Source organism: Theropithecus gelada, chromosome 15, assembly GCF_003255815.1.
Source record: "Theropithecus gelada isolate Dixy chromosome 15, Tgel_1.0, whole genome shotgun sequence".
Taxonomy (NCBI): domain Eukaryota; kingdom Metazoa; phylum Chordata; class Mammalia; order Primates; family Cercopithecidae; genus Theropithecus; species Theropithecus gelada.
The window spans coordinates 20,067,583-20,086,345 of NC_037683.1; the positions used below are offsets into that span (position 1 = coordinate 20,067,583).

The following is an 18,763-nucleotide window of genomic DNA, read 5'->3' on the forward strand; positions in this document are numbered from 1 at the left end:
AGCAGAACTAATACAATATTTTGATGTGCCACAGGTAAAATTTTCCATAACCTTATGGAGAGAAAGGACTTTGAGACATGGCTTGATAACATTTCTGTTACATTTCTTTCTCTGACGGACTTGCAGAAAAATGAAACTCTGGATCACCTGATTAGTCTGAGTGGGGCAGTCCAGCTCAGGCATCTCTCCAATAACCTAGAGACTCTCCTCAAGCGGGACTTCCTCAAACTCCTTCCCCTGGAGCTCAGTTTTTATTTGTTAAAATGGCTCGATCCTCAGACTTTACTCACATGCTGCCTCGTCTCTAAACAGTGGAATAAGGTGATAAGTGCCTGTACAGAGGTGTGGCAGACTGCATGTAAAAATTTGGGCTGGCAGATAGATGATTCTGTTCAGGACGCTTTGCACTGGAAGAAGGTTTATTTGAAGGCTATTTTGAGAATGAAGCAACTGGAGGACCATGAAGCCTTTGAGACCTCATCATTAATTGGACACAGTGCCAGAGTGTATGCACTTTACTACAAAGATGGACTTCTCTGTACAGGTAAGAGATGTTGAAACTGTTTTTTGGGTTTTGTTTTGAATTTCATAGGGTGTAATCTTGAACCGGTCTTCAGCTTTGAGAATGACAAGTGTTGATTATATGAGATATGTACAGTGACTTTTTTTTCCTCTATCCCTGAGTGGATTCCCCCCCTTATCCTCTTCCTTCTTTGTAGAGAACACAATCATTTTTATAAAATTTTATGAGAAAAACGCTTCAGACTGTCTTTTAAACATTATGCGAAATTACAAAGCTGTAGATTACATTTTCTCTGTGTTTCCTCCATGTATAGTCCTCCAGGTTGTTAAATTCTGTTTCTTTTTCTGTTGGCACTGTATTTGAGGAAAAACAGTGGAAAAATTGGTATCTACTCCTCGCAAGTAGTTAGATCATTTTGGCTGAGTTACTTAACCTCTCTGTATCTTTAACATACGGGAAAGGAGGCCGGGCGCCGTTGTTCACGCCTGTAATTCTAACACTTTGGGAAGCTACGGCGGGTGGATTGTCTGAGCTCAGGAGTTCGAGACCAGACTGGGCAATGTGGTGAAATCCCGTCTCTACTAAAATACGAAAAAGTAGCCAGGCATGGCGGCTTGCACCTATAATCCCAGCTACTCAGGAGGCTGAAACAGGAGAATCGCTTGAACACGGGAGGCGGAGGTTGCAGTGAGCTGAGATCGTGCCACTGCACTCTGGCCTGGGTGACAGAGTGAGGCTCCCATCTCCAAAAAAAAAAAAAAAAGACTAGGCGCGGTGGCTCACGCCTGTAATCCCAGCACTTTGGGAGGCCGAGGCGGGCGGATCATGAGGTCAGGAGATTGAGACCATCCTGGCTAACACGGTGAAACCCCGTCTCTACTAAAATTACCAAAAAATTAGCTGGGCGTGGTGGAGGGCACCTGTAGTCCCAGCTACTTGGGAGGCTGAGGCAGGAGAATGGTGTGAACCCGGGAGGCGGAGCTTGCAGTGAGCCGAGATTGCGCCACTGCACTCCAGCCTGGGCGACAGAGTGAGACTGTCTCAAAAAAAAAAAAATATATATATATATATATATATTTATATTATACTACTATTATACTACTAGTATATTATATTATACTATTTATATTATTCTACTACTTCTAAGTAGAAGTAGTAGAAGTTGGAGTTTGGGCCTGGAAACAGAGAGAGTTGGATAGTTTTAAACTAGGCAATTAAGTAATTTTATGAAACAATATAGTTATTAAAAATCTAAAATTATATGTTATTTTCCATTTATAATGGGCATGTGTTTCTGTATATGATTATAACTAATGCCCATGTGTTAGATAATACATTTTGACAGGCATGTAAATAATTATTAGGCAGCATTTAAAATAGCTCCAAGCAGTTCTTACTAATAATTCAATGCCTGTTTCCTTACATTGTATATAATATATAGAAATACTTGGTGTTCTTTTTCATCCAAGATAACTTCTAATAAACATTTGTGTGTTACAATATAAACTCTTCATTTGTGTAAATATATCAATAGTCATTATTTAGCCATTTCCATATTAGTGCATGTATTAGTCCATTCTCAGACTGCTAAAAAAAAACCGCTTAAGACTGGGTGATTTATGAAGAAAAGAGGTTTAATTGACTCATAGTTCCACATGGCTGGGAAGGCCTCAGGAAACTTACAGTCATGGCAGAAGGCAATATGATCGTGGCAGAAGGTGAAGGGGAAGCAAGCACCTTATTCACAAGGCAGCAGGAGAGAGTGTGCGAGTGAAGCGGGAAGAGGCCCTTATAAAACCATCAGATTTTGAGAGAACGAACTCACTATCATGAGAACGGCATGGGGGACCACACCCATGATCCAGTCATCTCTCACCAGGTCTCTCCTTCAATACCTGGGGATTGCAATTCAAGATGAGGTTTGGGTGAGGACACAAAACTTAACCATATCAATGCATATTCAGATTGTTTCTGTTTTTATTAGTATCTTTGTATTACCTCTTTTTCCCTTGAGCTCATTTGGGACAGAAGCCTAAAAGTAGAATCACCAGATACAGAAGATTGAATGATTTTATAGATGTTTTTTTGTTTGTTTGAGATGGAGTCTCACTCTCTCATCCAGGTTGGAGTGCAGTGGCACGATCTCAGCTCACTGCAGCCTTCGTCTCCAGGGTTCAAGTGATTCTCCTGCCTCAGCCTCCCGAGTAGCTGGAATTTTGGCACATGCCACCACGCCTGGCTAATTTTTTTTGTATTTGTATCAGAGGTGGGGTTTCACCTTGTTGCCCAGGCTGGTCTCAAACTCCTGCCCTCAGGTGATCCGCTGTCCAAAGTGCTGTGATTACAGGTGCGAGCCACCGTGCCTGGCCTGATTTTATAGCTCTTCTTAGTGCCCTTTCCAGATAGATTGAATTGATACAATGACAATACAGTCTTAAGTAACTTGCTTCTCCCTCAAGAGTCTCACCAGACTCAATTTAAATATTAATATTTAATATCGAGATGTATCATTTCTCAAGACCATTTTACAATTGCATTTCTTTATTCATTAAGGGTATATAATATGTGGTGATTTTTCTCTGAAATGCTAGACACTCTGCTAATTTTAGAAAATAAACATTTGATTTAAAGCATTTTTCATGGTTTGGTTTGTCATCCTGATGTTATTTCACACTTTATTTTCCTTGTGTTACAAGCTTGATTACTAGAACAGCATCACCAGTTCTTCTAGGCTTTGATGTACTTTCTCTGTTGCGGTAATGGCTTTTCCATGTCTCTTTTCCCTCATGATTTAAAAAGATTTTAAAAGATTTTGCCTCATGATTTTAAAAGATTAAGATTAAGTTGAGGGGGCTCATGCCTATAGTACCAACACTTTGGGAGGCCAAGGCAGGCAGATTATGTGAGCCCAGGAGTTTGAGACCAGCCTGGGCAACATAGCAAAACCTCATCTCTACAAAAAAATACAAAAATTAGCTGGGTGTGCTGGCTCACACCTGTAGTCCCAACTACTTGGGAGACTGAGGTGAGATGATCGCTTGAGCCCAGGAAGTGGAGGTTGCAGTGAGCTAAGATTATGCCACTGCACTCCAGCCTGGGCAACACAGCAAGACCCTGTCTCAAAAAATAAATAAAGAAAGAAAGAAGATTAAGATGCAGTATCACCTTGGAGCTTGGAGCTCCTACTGGCAGTTGACCATTGTTTTCATACCACCTCTAGCATTTTTTTTTTTGGAAACAGGATCTCCTCTGTCACCTGGGCTAGAGTACAGTGGTGCAGTCTCGACTCACTGCAACCTCCTCCTCCTCCTGGGTTCAAGCGATTCTCTCGCCTCAGCCTCCTGAGTAGCTGGCATTACAGGCACATACCACCATATAGCCCTGCTAATTTTTGTATTTTGGTAGAGACGGGTTTCACCATGTTGGTCAGGCTGGTCTTAAACTGCCGATCTCAGATGATCTGCCTGCCTCAGCCTCCCAAAGTGCTGGGATTACAGGTGTGAACCACTGCACCCAGCTGCCTTTTTTTTTTTTTTTTGGAGACAACCTCTCACAGGGTAGTTCATGCTGGAGTGCAATGGTGCGATCTTGGCTTACTGCAAACTCCACCTCCTGGGCTCAGGTGATCCTCCCACGTCAGCCTCCCGAGTTTAACTGGGACTACAAGTGAGCAACACTATGCCTGGCTCCTTTTTGTACTTTTTGTAGAGACAGGATTTCACCATGTTGCCCAGTCTGGTCTTGAACTCCTGGGCTCAAGCACTCCGCCAGCCTCGGCCTCCCAAAATGCTAGGATTACTGGTGTGAGCCACCATGCCTAGCTCCCCTTGCTTTAAAAAGTTTTTTTCTTCTCTTATCAAACCTCATTTTTGAAATGTAGTAAAAACTGCAGTTACTTGGAGTGGAAGTAAATGGGAAATATTCACTGAATTCTCTAACTACCTGGAAAGTTAATACCTGCAATTCTGCATTTTAAGATTATTCTCTAGGTGGGTCTATATGTTAATGGGATTTTTATTCTGATTCAATTCATCAGGTTTGCATATTTAAAATTATGTTGTACAGTGGTTGAAAATAATCCAAAGCATTAGTTTAATTTTTCTAACAGCAGCATCCCTGGAACTGTGAGAGAAGTATTTGTTACAGAATTATACATGTGTTCGTGTCATCTTGTTACTTAAGAGATTGAATTTTCACTGTGGTGGAATTGGGAAACCCTGAATTTGGCAATAAACTTACAGTGACTCTCACATTAGTGCCTTGAGTATGCAATAGACAGTTTTATTAAAGAGATGGATGGCTAATGACATTGAGATAGTTATCCTTCTCTTTCACAATTTATTTCTGAAATGGTAAGAAAGGAACCTATTATGCTTTGTGCTGTTAAGTAGATATTTACTTATGGGATGCCTACTGTTTGAAAAACAAAGTGAGGGCATACATGGATGAATTAGAGCAGTTCTTTTCTTGTGGAACATACACACTGGGACCAGGAAGATGACCTGACTGAGGTAAAAGTCTCTGTGTGGACTATAGCAAATCAAGAACACTTGCCTTTCTGAAGAGTGCAGCTGCTGCTCCATTGTAATAAATTTTTGCCATGTGGGTGGGATTCAGGGTAAGAGTTGTTAGATCTCACTTTTCAAGAGAAGCCTGAAATCTAGAGTTTTGTGAAATAGTCTGATTTTTTTTTTTTTAAGTATTATTCAGATTTTTAAGATATTGAATGGGGTGGGATTTTTTTTCTTTCATGCAGTGTAAGAGTCTACATTTCTTTAGTCCTCTTTCACCTCTATGCTGCATCACTGGTGACCTCTTTGAAAACATGTTGGGTTAGCCAGTGCAGCAAATGGGAGTCCAGAGGGGAGGCTGACATAAAGCCAGAAAGGAGCAGAGAACAGTGGCTCCTAAAGGATTCTCAGGAGTAGACTTGCATCACTGTAAAATGGAACTTGACTCAACCTGATTATTTTTTGATTTTTTTTTAGGGGGTAAAACTGAATGGCACAATGTTTTCCTATAACAACTAGTTTAATTAGTTTGGATAATCTTTTTTTTTTTTTTTGCAAATTGTGCTAAAACATACGTAACATAAAATTTACCATTTTAACCATTTTAAAGCATACAGTTGAGTGCCATTAAGTACGTTACATTGTTGTGCAATCATCACCACTGTCCATTTCCAGAACTTTACATCTTCCCAAACTAAAACAGTATCAGTTAAACACTATACAGTGTTAACTATATAAACAGTATATAATACACTATATAGTTAAACTGTATCCAATTTTTTTGTTTTTGGGGAGGTTTCTTTTGAGACGAGATCTCACTCTGTACCCCAGATTGGAGTGGTTGGAGTACAGTGACACGATCTTGGCTCACTGCAACTTCTACCTCCTGGGCTCAAGCGATTCTCCCACTTTGGCCTCCCAGGTAGCTGGGACTACATGTGTATGCCACCACGCCCAGCTAATTTTTGTATTTTTGTAGAGATGGGGCCTCACCATGTTTCCCAGGATGGTCTTGAACTCCTGGGCTCAAGTGATCTTCCTACCTCAGCCTCCCGAAGTGTTGGGATTACAGGCATGAGCCACCATGCCCAGCCTAAACTCTATTAGCTAAACATTGCCCATGCCCCTTCCCCTACAACCTGTGGCAAAACCACCTTTCTTTTCTTTTTCTTTTTTTTTTTTTGACAGTCTCCATCTGTCACCCAGGCTGGAGTGCAATGGCTCAATCTTGGCTCACTGCAACCTCACCTCCCAGGTTCAAGTGATTCTCCTGCCTCAGCCTCCCGAGTAGCTGGGATTACAGGCGTGCACCACCGTGTCCGGCTGATTTTTGTATGGGATTAGTACAGACGAGGTTTCACCATATTGGCCAGGCTGGTCTTGAACTCCTGACCTCAGGTGATCCACCAGCCTTGGCCTCCCAAAGTTCTGGGATTACAGGCGTGAGCCACCATGCCCAGCCCACCATTCTACTTTCTATGAATTTGACTATTCTAGGAACGTAATATTAGTGGAATCATACAGTATTTGTTCTTTTGTGGCTAGCTTAGTTCACTTAGCATGATGTCTTCAAGGTTCCCTCATATCATAATGTGTCAGAATTTTATTCCTTTTTTTTTTTTTTTTGAGATGAAGTTTTGCACTTTTTGCCTAGGCTGGAGTGCAGTGGCGCCATCTTGGCTCACCGCAATCTCCGCCTCCCGGGTTCAAGTGATCCTTCTGCCTCAGCCTCCCAAATAGCTGGGATTATAGGCATGCGCCACCACGCCCAGCTAATTTTTGTATTTCTAGTAGAGACGGGGTTTCTCCATGTTGGTCAGGCTGGTCTCAAACTCCCGACCTCAGGTGATCCTTCCACCTCAGCCTCCCACGGTGTTGGGATTACAGGCATGAGCCACCACACCCGGCCAATTTTATTCCTTTTTTAAGGCCGAATAATATTCCATTGTGTGTGTGTGTGTGTGTGTGTGTGTGTATTCCCTGTATGTGTCACATTTTGTTTGTCCTCTCTCCTGGTTTTTAACTGCCGCCTTGCCTCTAGTTTTCCCCCCTTTAAACCTTTTTCCATGATATAGCTATAGTGATCTTTCTGAAATCCAAGTAAGGTCATAGTTAAACATCTTCCTAACCAGTTCTGCAGCCAAACCTTGCCACTGTTTGCAGTCAGACTGAACTATTTTCATAATCAGTGTTCATGTTTTAGGCTGTGCTTTTTGACAAGCATTGTACATACCTCCTAGATGGTTTTTGAATGATTCCAAATAGTTCTTTATGAATTGATCCCAGTTCCTTTTCAATAATTTTTGTGTTGTATACAGAGATATTTAATAGTTGATTTAATAGGTATATACCAGGGATTGGCAAACTGTGGACTGTGGGCCAAATCCAGCAGAAGAGAGTAATTACAACTCAATAGGTCAAAGTCTGAAATACTTATTATCAGGCCTTTTACAGAATAAGTTTTGGTATATACTATTCCTTTTGTTTTGTCCTGGCTAACTTATTCATCCTTTAGATTTAAATTAGTTAAAACTTTAAGGTTTTTTTTTTTTTTTTTTTAAAGCCATGAAATTCTTTCTTCAAATAGTCTTATACCAAAGCGCAGCTTAGAAACAGAAGAGGAGTGTAGTTGAAGAGCCAATCATGCCAGCTCCTAAGGCATGTCCACTTACATGTTAGAGCATGGTCATAAACTCAATGGAGGCTCCGTTCCTTATATTTGCTATGGGCTTTTGTAGTGCCTACCACCTACTATGCTGAATTATTATTGCTTGTTTAGCCTTTTTGTCTTCCCAAGTACACTGAGTGCCATGAGAACAAGAGTCCGGCCTGACACAGAAGTTCTATAAATATATGTTGAATGAATGAATGAGACCCCAGTTGAATACTGGTAACCAAAACCAAGCTCATAAAGAACCTAAAATGATTTCCTTTCCTACTCTAGCTCCTTAGGAATACAGTCACAACATGCCTAAGCTGAAGGCCTTAAAGACTATCCAGGCTTATGCTCTCTGGTACAGTAGCTACTAGTGCCATGTAGTTTTTCAGTACTTGAGCTGTGGCTAGTCCAGATGGAGGTGTGAAATACTGGGTTTCAAAGACTTACAATGTAAAAGAATATAAAAATCTCAATATAGCCGGGCGCGGTGGCTCAAGCCTGTAATCCCAGCACTTTGGGAGGCTGAGACGGGCGGATCACGAGGTCAGGAGATCGAGACCATCCTGGCTAACACGGTGAAACCCCGTCTCTACTTAAAATACAAAAAAATTGGCCGGGCGAGGTGGCGGCGCCTGTAGTCCCAGCTACTCGGGAGGCTGAGGCAGGAGAATGGAGTGAACCCGGGAGGCGGAGCTTGCAGTGAGCGGAGATCGCGCCACTGTACTCCAGCCTGGGTGACAGAGCGAGACTCCGTCTCAAAAAAAAAAAAAAAAAAAAAAAAAAATCTCAATATTTGTATTGATTACATATTCAAATGACATTTTTTGACATACTGAGTTAAATAAAACACATTCAATTATTTTAATACATTTCTTTTTTTTTTTTTTTGAGACAGTCTCGCTCTGTGGCCCAGGCTGGAGTGCAGTGGTGTGATCTTGGCTCACTACAACCTCCTCCCGGGTTCAAGTGATTCTCCTGCCTCAGCCTCCTGAGTAGCAGGGACCACACGCGTACGCCGTCATGCCTGGCTAATATTTGTATTTTTTTTAGTGGAGACGGGGTTTTGCCAGGTTGGCCAACATTCTTTTTTTTTTTTTTGAGATGGAGTCACTCTGTAGCCCAAGCTGGAGTGCAGTGGCGTGATCTCAGCTCATTGCAACCTCTGCCTCCCGAGCTCAAGCGATTCTCATGCCTCAGCCTCCTGAGTAGCTGGGACTACAGGCGCATGCCATCATGCCCAGCTGATTTTTTGTGTTTTAGTAGAGACAGGGTTTCACAATGGTCTTGAACTCCTGAGCTCAGGCAGTACGCCTGCCTTGGCCTCCCAAAGTGCTGGGATTACAGGCGTGAACCACTGCACCTGGCCCAACATTATTTTTTTAATGTAACTATTAGGACATTTTAAATTATATATGCAATTTGCATTATATTTTCTGTTGGATAGCACCGTTCTAGACCATTGGCTCTCAAAATATTGCTGATGAGTTAGAATCACCTGGCAAACGTTTTAAGATTGTTGGACCCTGCCTCAGATGTTCCCAAGTTAGACTAGCTGAAAATAGGGACCTGCCTGTGCGTTTTGATGAAGCTTCCCAGATGATTCAGCTGTCTCACATGGCCATTGAGAACCAAGTCCTATCCCTTTTTATACAGAAGGAAATAGTCTAAATAGCAAAGTGACAATAAATACAGTCTTTATTTCAGTATGCTGTCATAGTTTTCCGAGGTTAAAATTCATACTCTAGCTTTTTCGTAAGTGATGGCTATTTTTCCGTTGTCTCAAACAGTGGCTCTTGACTAAAGGTAGAATTGTGGCTGGCTTTATTTAGTCATTTCAGCTTTTTAAAAGTTGGTCATTTGGTGCTTTCCTAGGATACTGTGCCATTATCATAGTGACTATACTGGTGGATTCTCAAAAATGTCTTTATTTGTTGAGCCTTATTAAAGGGTCATTGTGAGAATGAATTAATCATTAAGATTTTAAACTTAAAGTCCTGAATTGTCACCATGATTAGTATAGAATTTTCATCAGGCAGAAACAAGGCCAACTTTTCCCTACAGGATTTTGAGGCTTTACAAACTGTTCGTTGAGTTGTGAATGTCCAGGGATAATTTATCCCAGGTTTTCCTTGAGGTTTCTTCCTTCACATATTTCGAGATGGCTGGAGCAATTCGCAGTTAGCTTTTGCAGAAGTTAGCCCATGCTCTGAGGTTTGTCTTTGACTTGCCTGAGAATGGAATGTGTTTCACCAGACACCTTTACTATTTAACAATCCTTATTTGTTCAGAACTGTTGGGTAATGGACAAGCATGCAAATGTAAACATGCAGTCATGTGTAATACCCATCTATCTGAAGTCAAATCAGAGAGCTCATGATAGCCAAGGATTTATGACATTTTTCAAGTGGAAGCACCAAGGGATGCTTTAGTCTAATGCCCTTCTGTAGCCTGGAGGGTTAAGGGATAGTGTCTCACCTAAAAAGCTTGGATTCTGTCCTAGTGCTTTTGACTCCTTTGTGGTGACTCTGAGCAAGTTGTGTTACTCTCTCCATGCTTTGGTTTCCTCAGCAGTAGAGTGCCAGAGGAGGGGACCATTAACGTTCTTGAAGAACACCATGATTTTGGGATTGATTTTCCTTCTTTAGTGTGTCTGTTTTCTTATTAACCTCCCTGTTTTTCTCTTGAAGGGTCAGATGACTTGTCTGCAAAGCTGTGGGATGTGAGCACAGGGCAGTGCGTTTATGGCATCCAGACCCACACTTGTGCAGCGGTGAAGTTTGATGAACAGAAGCTTGTGACAGGCTCCTTTGACAACACTGTGGCTTGCTGGGAATGGAGTTCCGGAGCCAGGACCCAGCACTTTCGGGGGCACACGGGGGCGGGTGGGTTGCCCTTTTTCAAGGGTTTTTACAACTTAGCCTCATCCTTTTAAGCCAGGAGCTAAGAATGTGAAATGCTTTTTTATTATTATTATTTTTTTTTTAATTTAACCTGCTTTTTTCAACCCTCTTTCTTAGTCACTGCAGTTATTTCCCTTTATTCTAGTTACTCTTATTTGGAATGTTTTACCCAGTTTTGCTTTTTCTTGCTTTCTTCTGTGAATGTACCCTTCTGGTGGGAAGGGTAGTTTTCATTCTGTCTCGCTCTCTCTCATTCTCTCTCTCCCCACTCCTGTTTCATTTATATCCTGTTGAACAGTCTGTCCCTTTGCTTTTATCAGATTCCATACCTCTAAATTGAGTAAATCCTACTCGTGTAAATTCCACTTTATTTGTAGCATTAGCGCTGAAAATTCTTTGGTGTGATGGTGGTTCCTAGATTGTGTGGTCTACGCAGATTACATCCAGTTGGAACTTGGTTGACAGTTGATTAAAGCAAGCTGCCACCTAGAGATAAGGTGAAAGAAACATACCTGAATGTTTCCTAATGTACAGCAGCCTTATTTTGCAAAAACTGGTCATTTGAATATAGCCTTGAGATTTGAGCTTCTCTCTCTGTTGCTGTTCTTTTTTTGGTCGGGTAGGCTTTGTGTAGAAATTGAGCTATTTCCCAGCCTCTTGTGTAGCAGCTGCCTTCTTCCTTTCCCCCATTTACCCACTGCTTTAGCCTCTGAGAGTCATAGTCTGTAATGTCAAGCATTACGTTTATGAGCAGCCTTCCAAAACTCCCTTAACAGGTTGGGTCCCTCTGTTTCCCAGTAACTTGTACTACTGTAGACCACTTATACAAATATGATCTTGCTTCCCCACCAGACTAAACTCCATAAGGACAGTGATCTTATCTGTCTTGTTCACCCATGTGACTGGAATTACTTGCACTGTACCTGGTGCTTAGTGATTCTTTGAAGTAGAAGTAGCCATTGTGCTAATAAAAACACATATTTTTTTGCTTCGTTTTATTTGTCCTCCTATATACTCTTCTTCAGTCTTTGCTGTCTGTTACAACTTGTTTAGAAATTAATATTCGAAGGTGCATGTATGTATGGAAGTATATGTTAAATGGAGTGTTATGTTCCACAATGTTAAGATGTACCATGACTTCCAGGTGATTTTATTCCCGATCAACTTTGAGAACCCTGCTCTAAAAATTTTTATTACTGTTGCCTAGACATTGCCGAGGTTTTTCTTAACTTCATACCTTTACTATTCCCTCTGCCTGCAGTATTCTTTTTTCTTTCCTTGATAAACTCTACTCATCCTTCAGGGCCCATCTCCAATATCGCCTCTTCCCTGAAGTCCTCCCTGATACCCCTGGGCAGAGTTAGTCTTTCTCCTTGATGTTTCCCTAGCAAGAGGTAAACATTTATATTTTCTGGGCTTCCTCCTCTACTCCCTACTTAGACTGAGTTCCTTAAAGGAAGAATCAGTGTCTTCCATCTCTGGGTCCCTAATGTTCCTTTAGAACTTGGTATACATTTGAAAACAAATATTTGAGTACTCACGATACTGCAAATACTATTTTTGGTGCTGGAGATACAGCTGTGAAGAAATTCAGACACTTTTGAGTTAATGGCTTAATCTGACCTTTGAGATCCTTGTTTTTGTTTTGTTTTTTCTCTCTTTACATTGGGTTTTATTGAGTGTGGGTGCTGTTTTGCAGCTTCCATTCTTTATAGTTTGTCTTACTGTTAGTGTGTATTAGAGTAGGACCATGTCCTTTTTGTTTTCCTGCATAAATTAAATAAAGTATGATGTAGTATCAGGCAGGCAGTCCTAAGAAGGAATGCCATTATCTCTAACACTTGTTTTGCCTCTCACTGTAGCTACCACAAATAAAAGAGATTGTATTATTCCTAGGACTTTCCACCTTAGAATAATAGCTATAATAGTAAGAATTTTGAAATATTTTTATCATAAAATTGCTAGTTGAATAGCACCATTCTTACAGTGTCTCTGGTTGGGAAATTAATTGGGCAGTTAGGGAAAATAAACATTATTGAACTCTCTTATAAAAGACCCACTGACAGAGACATGTTTTAACTTTGTGTAATTATATGCACTAGTATTTAGCGTGGACTACAATGATGAGCTGGATGTCTTGGTGAGCGGCTCTGCAGACTTCACTGTGAAAGTATGGGCTTTATCTGCTGGGACATGCCTGAACACACTCACCGGGCACACGGAATGGGTCACCAAGGTAGGAAGACTTAGAAGAAATCTCCTTCTTGTCAGGCTTTTTGAGGGAGGGAGTGGAGGATGGTAGATACTGCCTTGTAAGTGTTAGGTGAGTCATAGGATGGAATTGCTGTAGCTACAAAGCATGATGGTATACAACAGTGACCAGCAAGTAGGAAGGTACTTAATAGTTAACAAATAAATGACTTACGGACATGGAAAGATGCCCACAATATATTAGGTGGATAGAGTGGGCAAATAAAACAGGTTACATACAAAAAAGTATGTGGAGTGTGATACTGGTTTCTTAATGTGTTCATGCATCAAAATGTTGAAGGTTGGTATTTCTGGTGGGGTTGTGGGTGCATTTTTCCCTTTAGAATAAACATGTTTCTTTTTTAATCAGGCAAGCAATTTTCATTTTGAAAAAATAATGCTTACAAGAAGTAGGACAAAGAAAACTGTACGGGATCTTTAGTAAAATATTGTAATGTTTTCTTTTTTCTTTAAAACAAGGTTGTTGTGAGGATCAAATGCAGTATTAATAATGGATATACCATGCAGAAGCACTTTTCTTGAGCTTACTATGCCATTCTATGAGGGGGCTGAGGAAACAGTAAGCAAAATAGATCCAGGCCTTACCCTGTGGATGATAGTCTAATAGGAGAAATAGTTTTTTTAAACAATTTCATGGGTAAATATATCATTTCAAATTGTGGTGTTTTGTGAAGGATCAGTACAGTGTTCTGTAAGACAGTCTGGGGCTGGGCACGGTGGCTGACTCCTGTAACCCTAGCACTTTGGGAGGCCAAGGTGGGTGGATCTCCTGAGCCCAAGAGTTCGAGGCCAGCCTGGCCAACATGGTGAAACCCCGTCACTACTAAAAGTACAAAAATTAGCCTGGTGTAGTGGTAAGTGCCTGTAATCCCAGCTACTCAGGAGGCTGAGACATGAGAATTAACTTGAAGCTTGGGAGGCAGAGGTTGCAGTGAGCCAAGATCGTGCCACTGCACTCCAGCTTAGGCGACAAAGTGAGACTCTTTAAAAAAAAAAACGGTCTAGGAAAGTAATTAGTTCAGAGAAAGCTTTTTGAGAAGGGGGTTAGACATGAAGAATAAATAGGAGATAGCTGTGGAAAGAGTAGCTGAAAGATTGTTTCAGAAGGTGCAGTATATGCACAGGCCCAGGGAGTGGAAAGAACTTGGAACATTTGATGACCTGGACATAAGCCAGTGGAGCCATGCTGTAGTTGGGGAGATGGGCAGATAGGTGGTCATCCTGTATGATTTATGAGGCCACAGTAAGTATGGTGGATATCATCAGAAGTGTACTAGGAAGCAATCTACAAGTTCTGAGCAAGTGTCTGATGCGATCTATGTTTTAAGAAAATTAACTGCTGAATGAAGAATGAACTAGAGTTGGGCACAAGTGGATACAGGGTGACCATTTAGGCTTTGGCAGTAGTCTAAGCAAAAGATGCCCATAACTTAGATTTGGCTGGCAGTAATGAAAAGGACACCCATAAAGGATATGTCTTTAAGGGAAAGCCACCTGGACTTGCAGATTCACTGTGGGAAATGAAGAAGAATCAGAGGTGATTGGTGGGTTTTAGATGGGGTGGATGATTATATCTTTGTTTTGAAATACATGGGGCTAAATGGAGAGTAGTTTGTAAGACCATTATTATGTATTGGGCACATTTAGTTTTTTCTTTTTTTCTTCATTTGTTGTTGTAATACAGACAGGGTCTCACTCTGTTGCCCAGGCTGGAGTACAGTGGTATGATCATAGCTCTCTGCAACTTCAAATCCCCAGGCTTAAGTGATCCTCCCACGTCAGCCTCCTGAGTAGCTAGCACTACAGCCATGTGCCACCACACCGAGCTAATTTTTTTTTTTTTTTTTTTGGAGATGGAGTTTTGCTCTTGTTATACAGGCTGAGTGCAATGGCACGATCTCAGCTCACTGCAACATCCACCTCCTGGGTTCAAGTGATTCTCCTGCTTCAGCCTCCCGAGTAGCTGGGATTACAGGTGCCCACCACCATGCCTGGCTAATTTTTTGTTTTTAGTAGGGACGGGGTTTCACTGTGTTGGCCAGGCTGGTCTTAAACTTCTGACCTCAGGTGATTCACCCACCTCGGCCTCCCAGAATGCTGAGATTACAGGCGTGAGACACCGTGCCTGGCAGCTAATTAAAAATTTTTTTTTTTTTTTTTTTTTTGAGACGGAGTCTCGCTGTGCTCCCAGGCTGGAGTGCAGTGGCGTGATCTCGGCTCACTGCAAGCTCCGCCTCCCGGGTTCACGCCATTCTCCTGCCTCAGCCTCCCAAGTAGCTGAGACTACAGGCGCCCGCCACCACGCCCGGCTAGTTTTTTGTATTTTTAGTAGAGACGGGGTTTCACTATGTTAGCCAGGATAGTCTCGATCTCCTGACCTCGTGATCCACCCGCCTCGGCCTCCCAAAGTGCTGGGATTACAGGCTTGAGCCACCGTGCCCGGCCTAAAAATTTTTTTTGTAGAGATGGGTTCTTGCTGTGTTGCCCAGGCTGGTCTTGAACTCCTGGCCTCAAGCAGTCCTCCCTCCTCAGCCTCCCAAAGTGCTGGGATTATAGGCATGAGACACTGTGCCTAGCCCACATTAACTTTTTACATAGAAAAGCTATATAGTGTAAGACAGTTTGGTGTTGTGGAAAACACAGTTGATTGGGGCTAGGATACTGATGGTGATGTCTTGGACAAGTTACTCCTCCTTCAGGACCTGAGTTGTATCATCTGCTAAATGTTCCTGTGAACATGAAATGAAATGTTGGGACAGCACCCAGCAAGGTGCCTGATACTTAGTAATTGGTCTGTTTCAGTTGAGTCTGCAATCCAGACTTCTGAATGAATGAACCCTGCTTCCCCTCTCACCTTAGGCTGATTGATTACAAAATTAGCTAGAACCTGATGTTTATAAACTATCTCAAGTGCTAACGGAATGTTAGCTTTTATTATGTTACTACTATAATTTACATTGTTATTTTATCTTTACTGTAATTAAATGAGGTAGGATAATAGGTGCTTGTCTCCTATTTTAAAGATCAGGAAACTGGCCGAGTTTAGATGGTCTTGCCCAGGGTTATAAAGTCAGCATGTAGCAGGCGCGGTGGCTCAAGCCTGTAATCCCAGCACTTTGGGAGGCCGAGACGGGCGGATCACGAGGTCAGGAGATCGAGACCATCCTGGCTAACACGGTGAACCCCCGTCTCTACTAAAAAAAAAAAATACAAAAAAGTAGCCGGGTGAGGTGGTGGGCGCCTGGAGTCCCAGCTACTCGGGAGGCTGAGGCAGGAGAATGGCATGAACCCGGGAGGCGGAGCTTGCAGTGAGCTGAGATCCGGCCACTGCACTCCAACCTGGGTGACAGAGTGAGACTCCGTCTCAAAATAAATAAATAAATAAATAAATAAATAAAGTCAGTGTGTGACAGATTCTGGTGCCAAGTCCAGTGCTTTTTCATTTATGATTCACATGGTTGTGAAAGCAGATCATTTGCATCTACTTCAGTGTCTATGGGCTTTTTTCTTTTCTGTTCCTTTTCTTAAGTAACATATTATAATTTTTAAAAATCAGTCCTAATGTTTGCTTCTAGATGAATGCTAAGATTAAATGCTGCCAATGTTTAGACAGTTTTTTTGTTTTTTGTTTTTTTTAAAGCGTTGTGGTCTTGCTCTGTTGCCCAGGCTGGAGTGCAGTGGTGCAATCATAGCTCACTGCATCCTTCGACTCCTGAGCTCAAGCAATCCTCCCACCTCAGCCTTCCGACTCACTGGGATTATAGGCGTGAGCCACCTCATCTGGCTAACATTAGACACTTTTAGATACTGCTAATAACAGAGAATAGTAAAATGTTTAGCAGAGGTTAATTTGGTAATGAGCTATGGCTTAGCTATTCTAGCATATTTTAAGCTCATTTTCATATTTTAATTTAAAGAATAAAATTGTTGTAGGAGAATCATTAAAAGGATCTTTCCGTAACATGGTTTACATTTGCAGGTAGTTTTGCAGAAGTGCAAAGTCAAGTCTCTCTTGCACAGTCCTGGAGACTACATCCTCTTAAGTGCAGACAAATATGAGATTAAGGTGAGTTTTTTCCTCCATTAATTTGCTTCGTTAAAGAAAAACTGGAAAACATAAGAAAGTTAAAGTGGTATGGCAAAGGGTAAACATTCTGGGAAGAGGAGGGGGAATGTCTTAGTCCAAGCCATTTTAAACCCACTGGAAGAAGAGATGATTTGCTAGCTCTATGTCCTATGTAGTTTCTTAACTTGGATTTGTAGATGAAAAAGAAATTCACATAAATTTATGTTCAGCTTATTCTTAATTCTTTTTTTCTTTCGAGACAGAGTCTGGCTCTATTGCCCAGGCTGGAGTGCAGTGGCATAATCTTGGCTCTGTGCAACCTCTGCCTCCTGGGTTCAAGCGATTCTCCCGCCTCAGCCTCCCGAGTAGCTGGGTATTTTTGTATTTTTAGTAGAGATGGGATTTTACCATATTGGCCAGGCTGGTCTCAAACTCCTGGACCTTGTGATCCACCTGCCTCGGCCTCCCAAAGTGCTGGGATTACAGGCATGAGCCACCAAGCCCAGCCCATTCTTAATACTTTCTTACATGTCTCCTACCGTCCTTAATTCTTAGATCTGAACTATGAAAACATAAATACTCATTTATTGTAATGAATTGCAAAGAGTTCACAAAGCACTCTCACATTCTTATTGCATCTCTCTCTCTTTTTTTTTTTTTTCTTTTTCTGAGATAGGGTCTTGCTCTGTCACCCAGGCTGGAGTGCAGTGGTGGAATCTTTGCTCACTGCAACCTCTGCCTCCCAGGTTGAAGTGATTCTCGTGCCTCAGCCTCCCAAGTAGCTGGGATTACAGGCACCCACCACCACGCCTGGCATTTTTGTATTTTTAGTAGAGACACGGTTTCACCATATTGGCCAGGCTGATCTTGAACTCCTGACCTCAAGTGATCCACCTGCCTTGGCCTCCCAAAGTGCTGGGATTACAGGCATGAGCCACCGTGCCTGGCCCATTATTGGATCTTTTAAACTGTCCCATGTGATAGGCATTATCTTCATTGCAGGAGCTGGAGTTAAGAGAGATTAAATAATTTTACCCAAGATTGCACAGGATAATTAAGACTTGAACCTGTGATTCTTGGCTATAAAGACTGTGGTCTTTCCAGTATACTTCACTTTCTATCTGACTTCAGCAAACACAGACCATTTTAAGGACAAGCTTTTCTGTAGTGATGTGATCTCTCATCTTTCCTCATTTTCTTTTTTCTGTAGATTTGGCCAATTGGGAGAGAAATCAACTGCAAGTGCTTAAAGACATTGTCTGTCTCTGAGGATAGAAGCATCTGCCTGCAGCCAAGACTGCATTTTGATGGGAAATACATTGTCTGCAGTTCAGCACTTGGTCTCTACCAGTGGGACTTTGCTAGTTATGATATTCTCAGGTAATGTTTACTTTGACCTCACGCTTTACCTTTGAAAGCCTGCTGTAGTTCGGTAGGAAAGACAAGAATAAATGTTTGGATCTACCAGTCAGTAGCTGGCTTTTATGAAATGTTTACTGTATCACTTGTAAACAAGGTTATATATACTGAACATCTCAGGAAAAATATTTTAGAGGAAGTAAGCACATGAAAAAGAGTTACATACTGGAACGCCCCCTGCCTGACTGTGTGAGTCATGAGCCACTTCTTTCATATTTAACATGCTTTTCTGGAAAATGAGGGGTGTGGATGAAAAGACCTTTCAGATCTCCATAAGTTCTAATATTTTAAGTTCTACTTCATATTCAGTTGAAATTCTGCATTGTTTTACAAACTTGGTTAAACTTTAGTGGCATCTAGGCATCAAGTGACCTTCTGTTGACTAGTAGAAAGACAGAGATACTTAGAGAAAAA

At 41.6% G+C, this 18,763-nt stretch overlaps 1 protein-coding gene across 7 annotated transcripts in view; it reads left to right on the plus strand.

The window, feature by feature from the left end:
• The window catches only part of FBXW2 (F-box and WD repeat domain containing 2), a 34,284-nt gene that overhangs the window by 5,160 nt on the left and 10,361 nt on the right, over positions 1 to 18,763 (plus strand). For 4 of the 7 annotated variants that reach the window (XM_025359624.1, XM_025359623.1, XM_025359622.1 and 1 more), the window contains 5 exons: positions 35 to 544; positions 10,381 to 10,575; positions 12,696 to 12,829; positions 16,844 to 16,930; positions 18,141 to 18,310. In XM_025359624.1, coding sequence (XP_025215409.1) covers positions 55 to 544; positions 10,381 to 10,575; positions 12,696 to 12,829; positions 16,844 to 16,930; positions 18,141 to 18,310 — 1,076 coding nt within the window. In that variant the 5' untranslated portion in view covers positions 35 to 54. The remainder of the gene's footprint in view (positions 1 to 34; positions 545 to 10,380; positions 10,576 to 12,695; positions 12,830 to 16,843; positions 16,931 to 18,140; positions 18,311 to 18,763) is intronic. The other 3 variants (XM_025359626.1, XM_025359625.1, XM_025359627.1) reach the window with 1 other exon arrangement.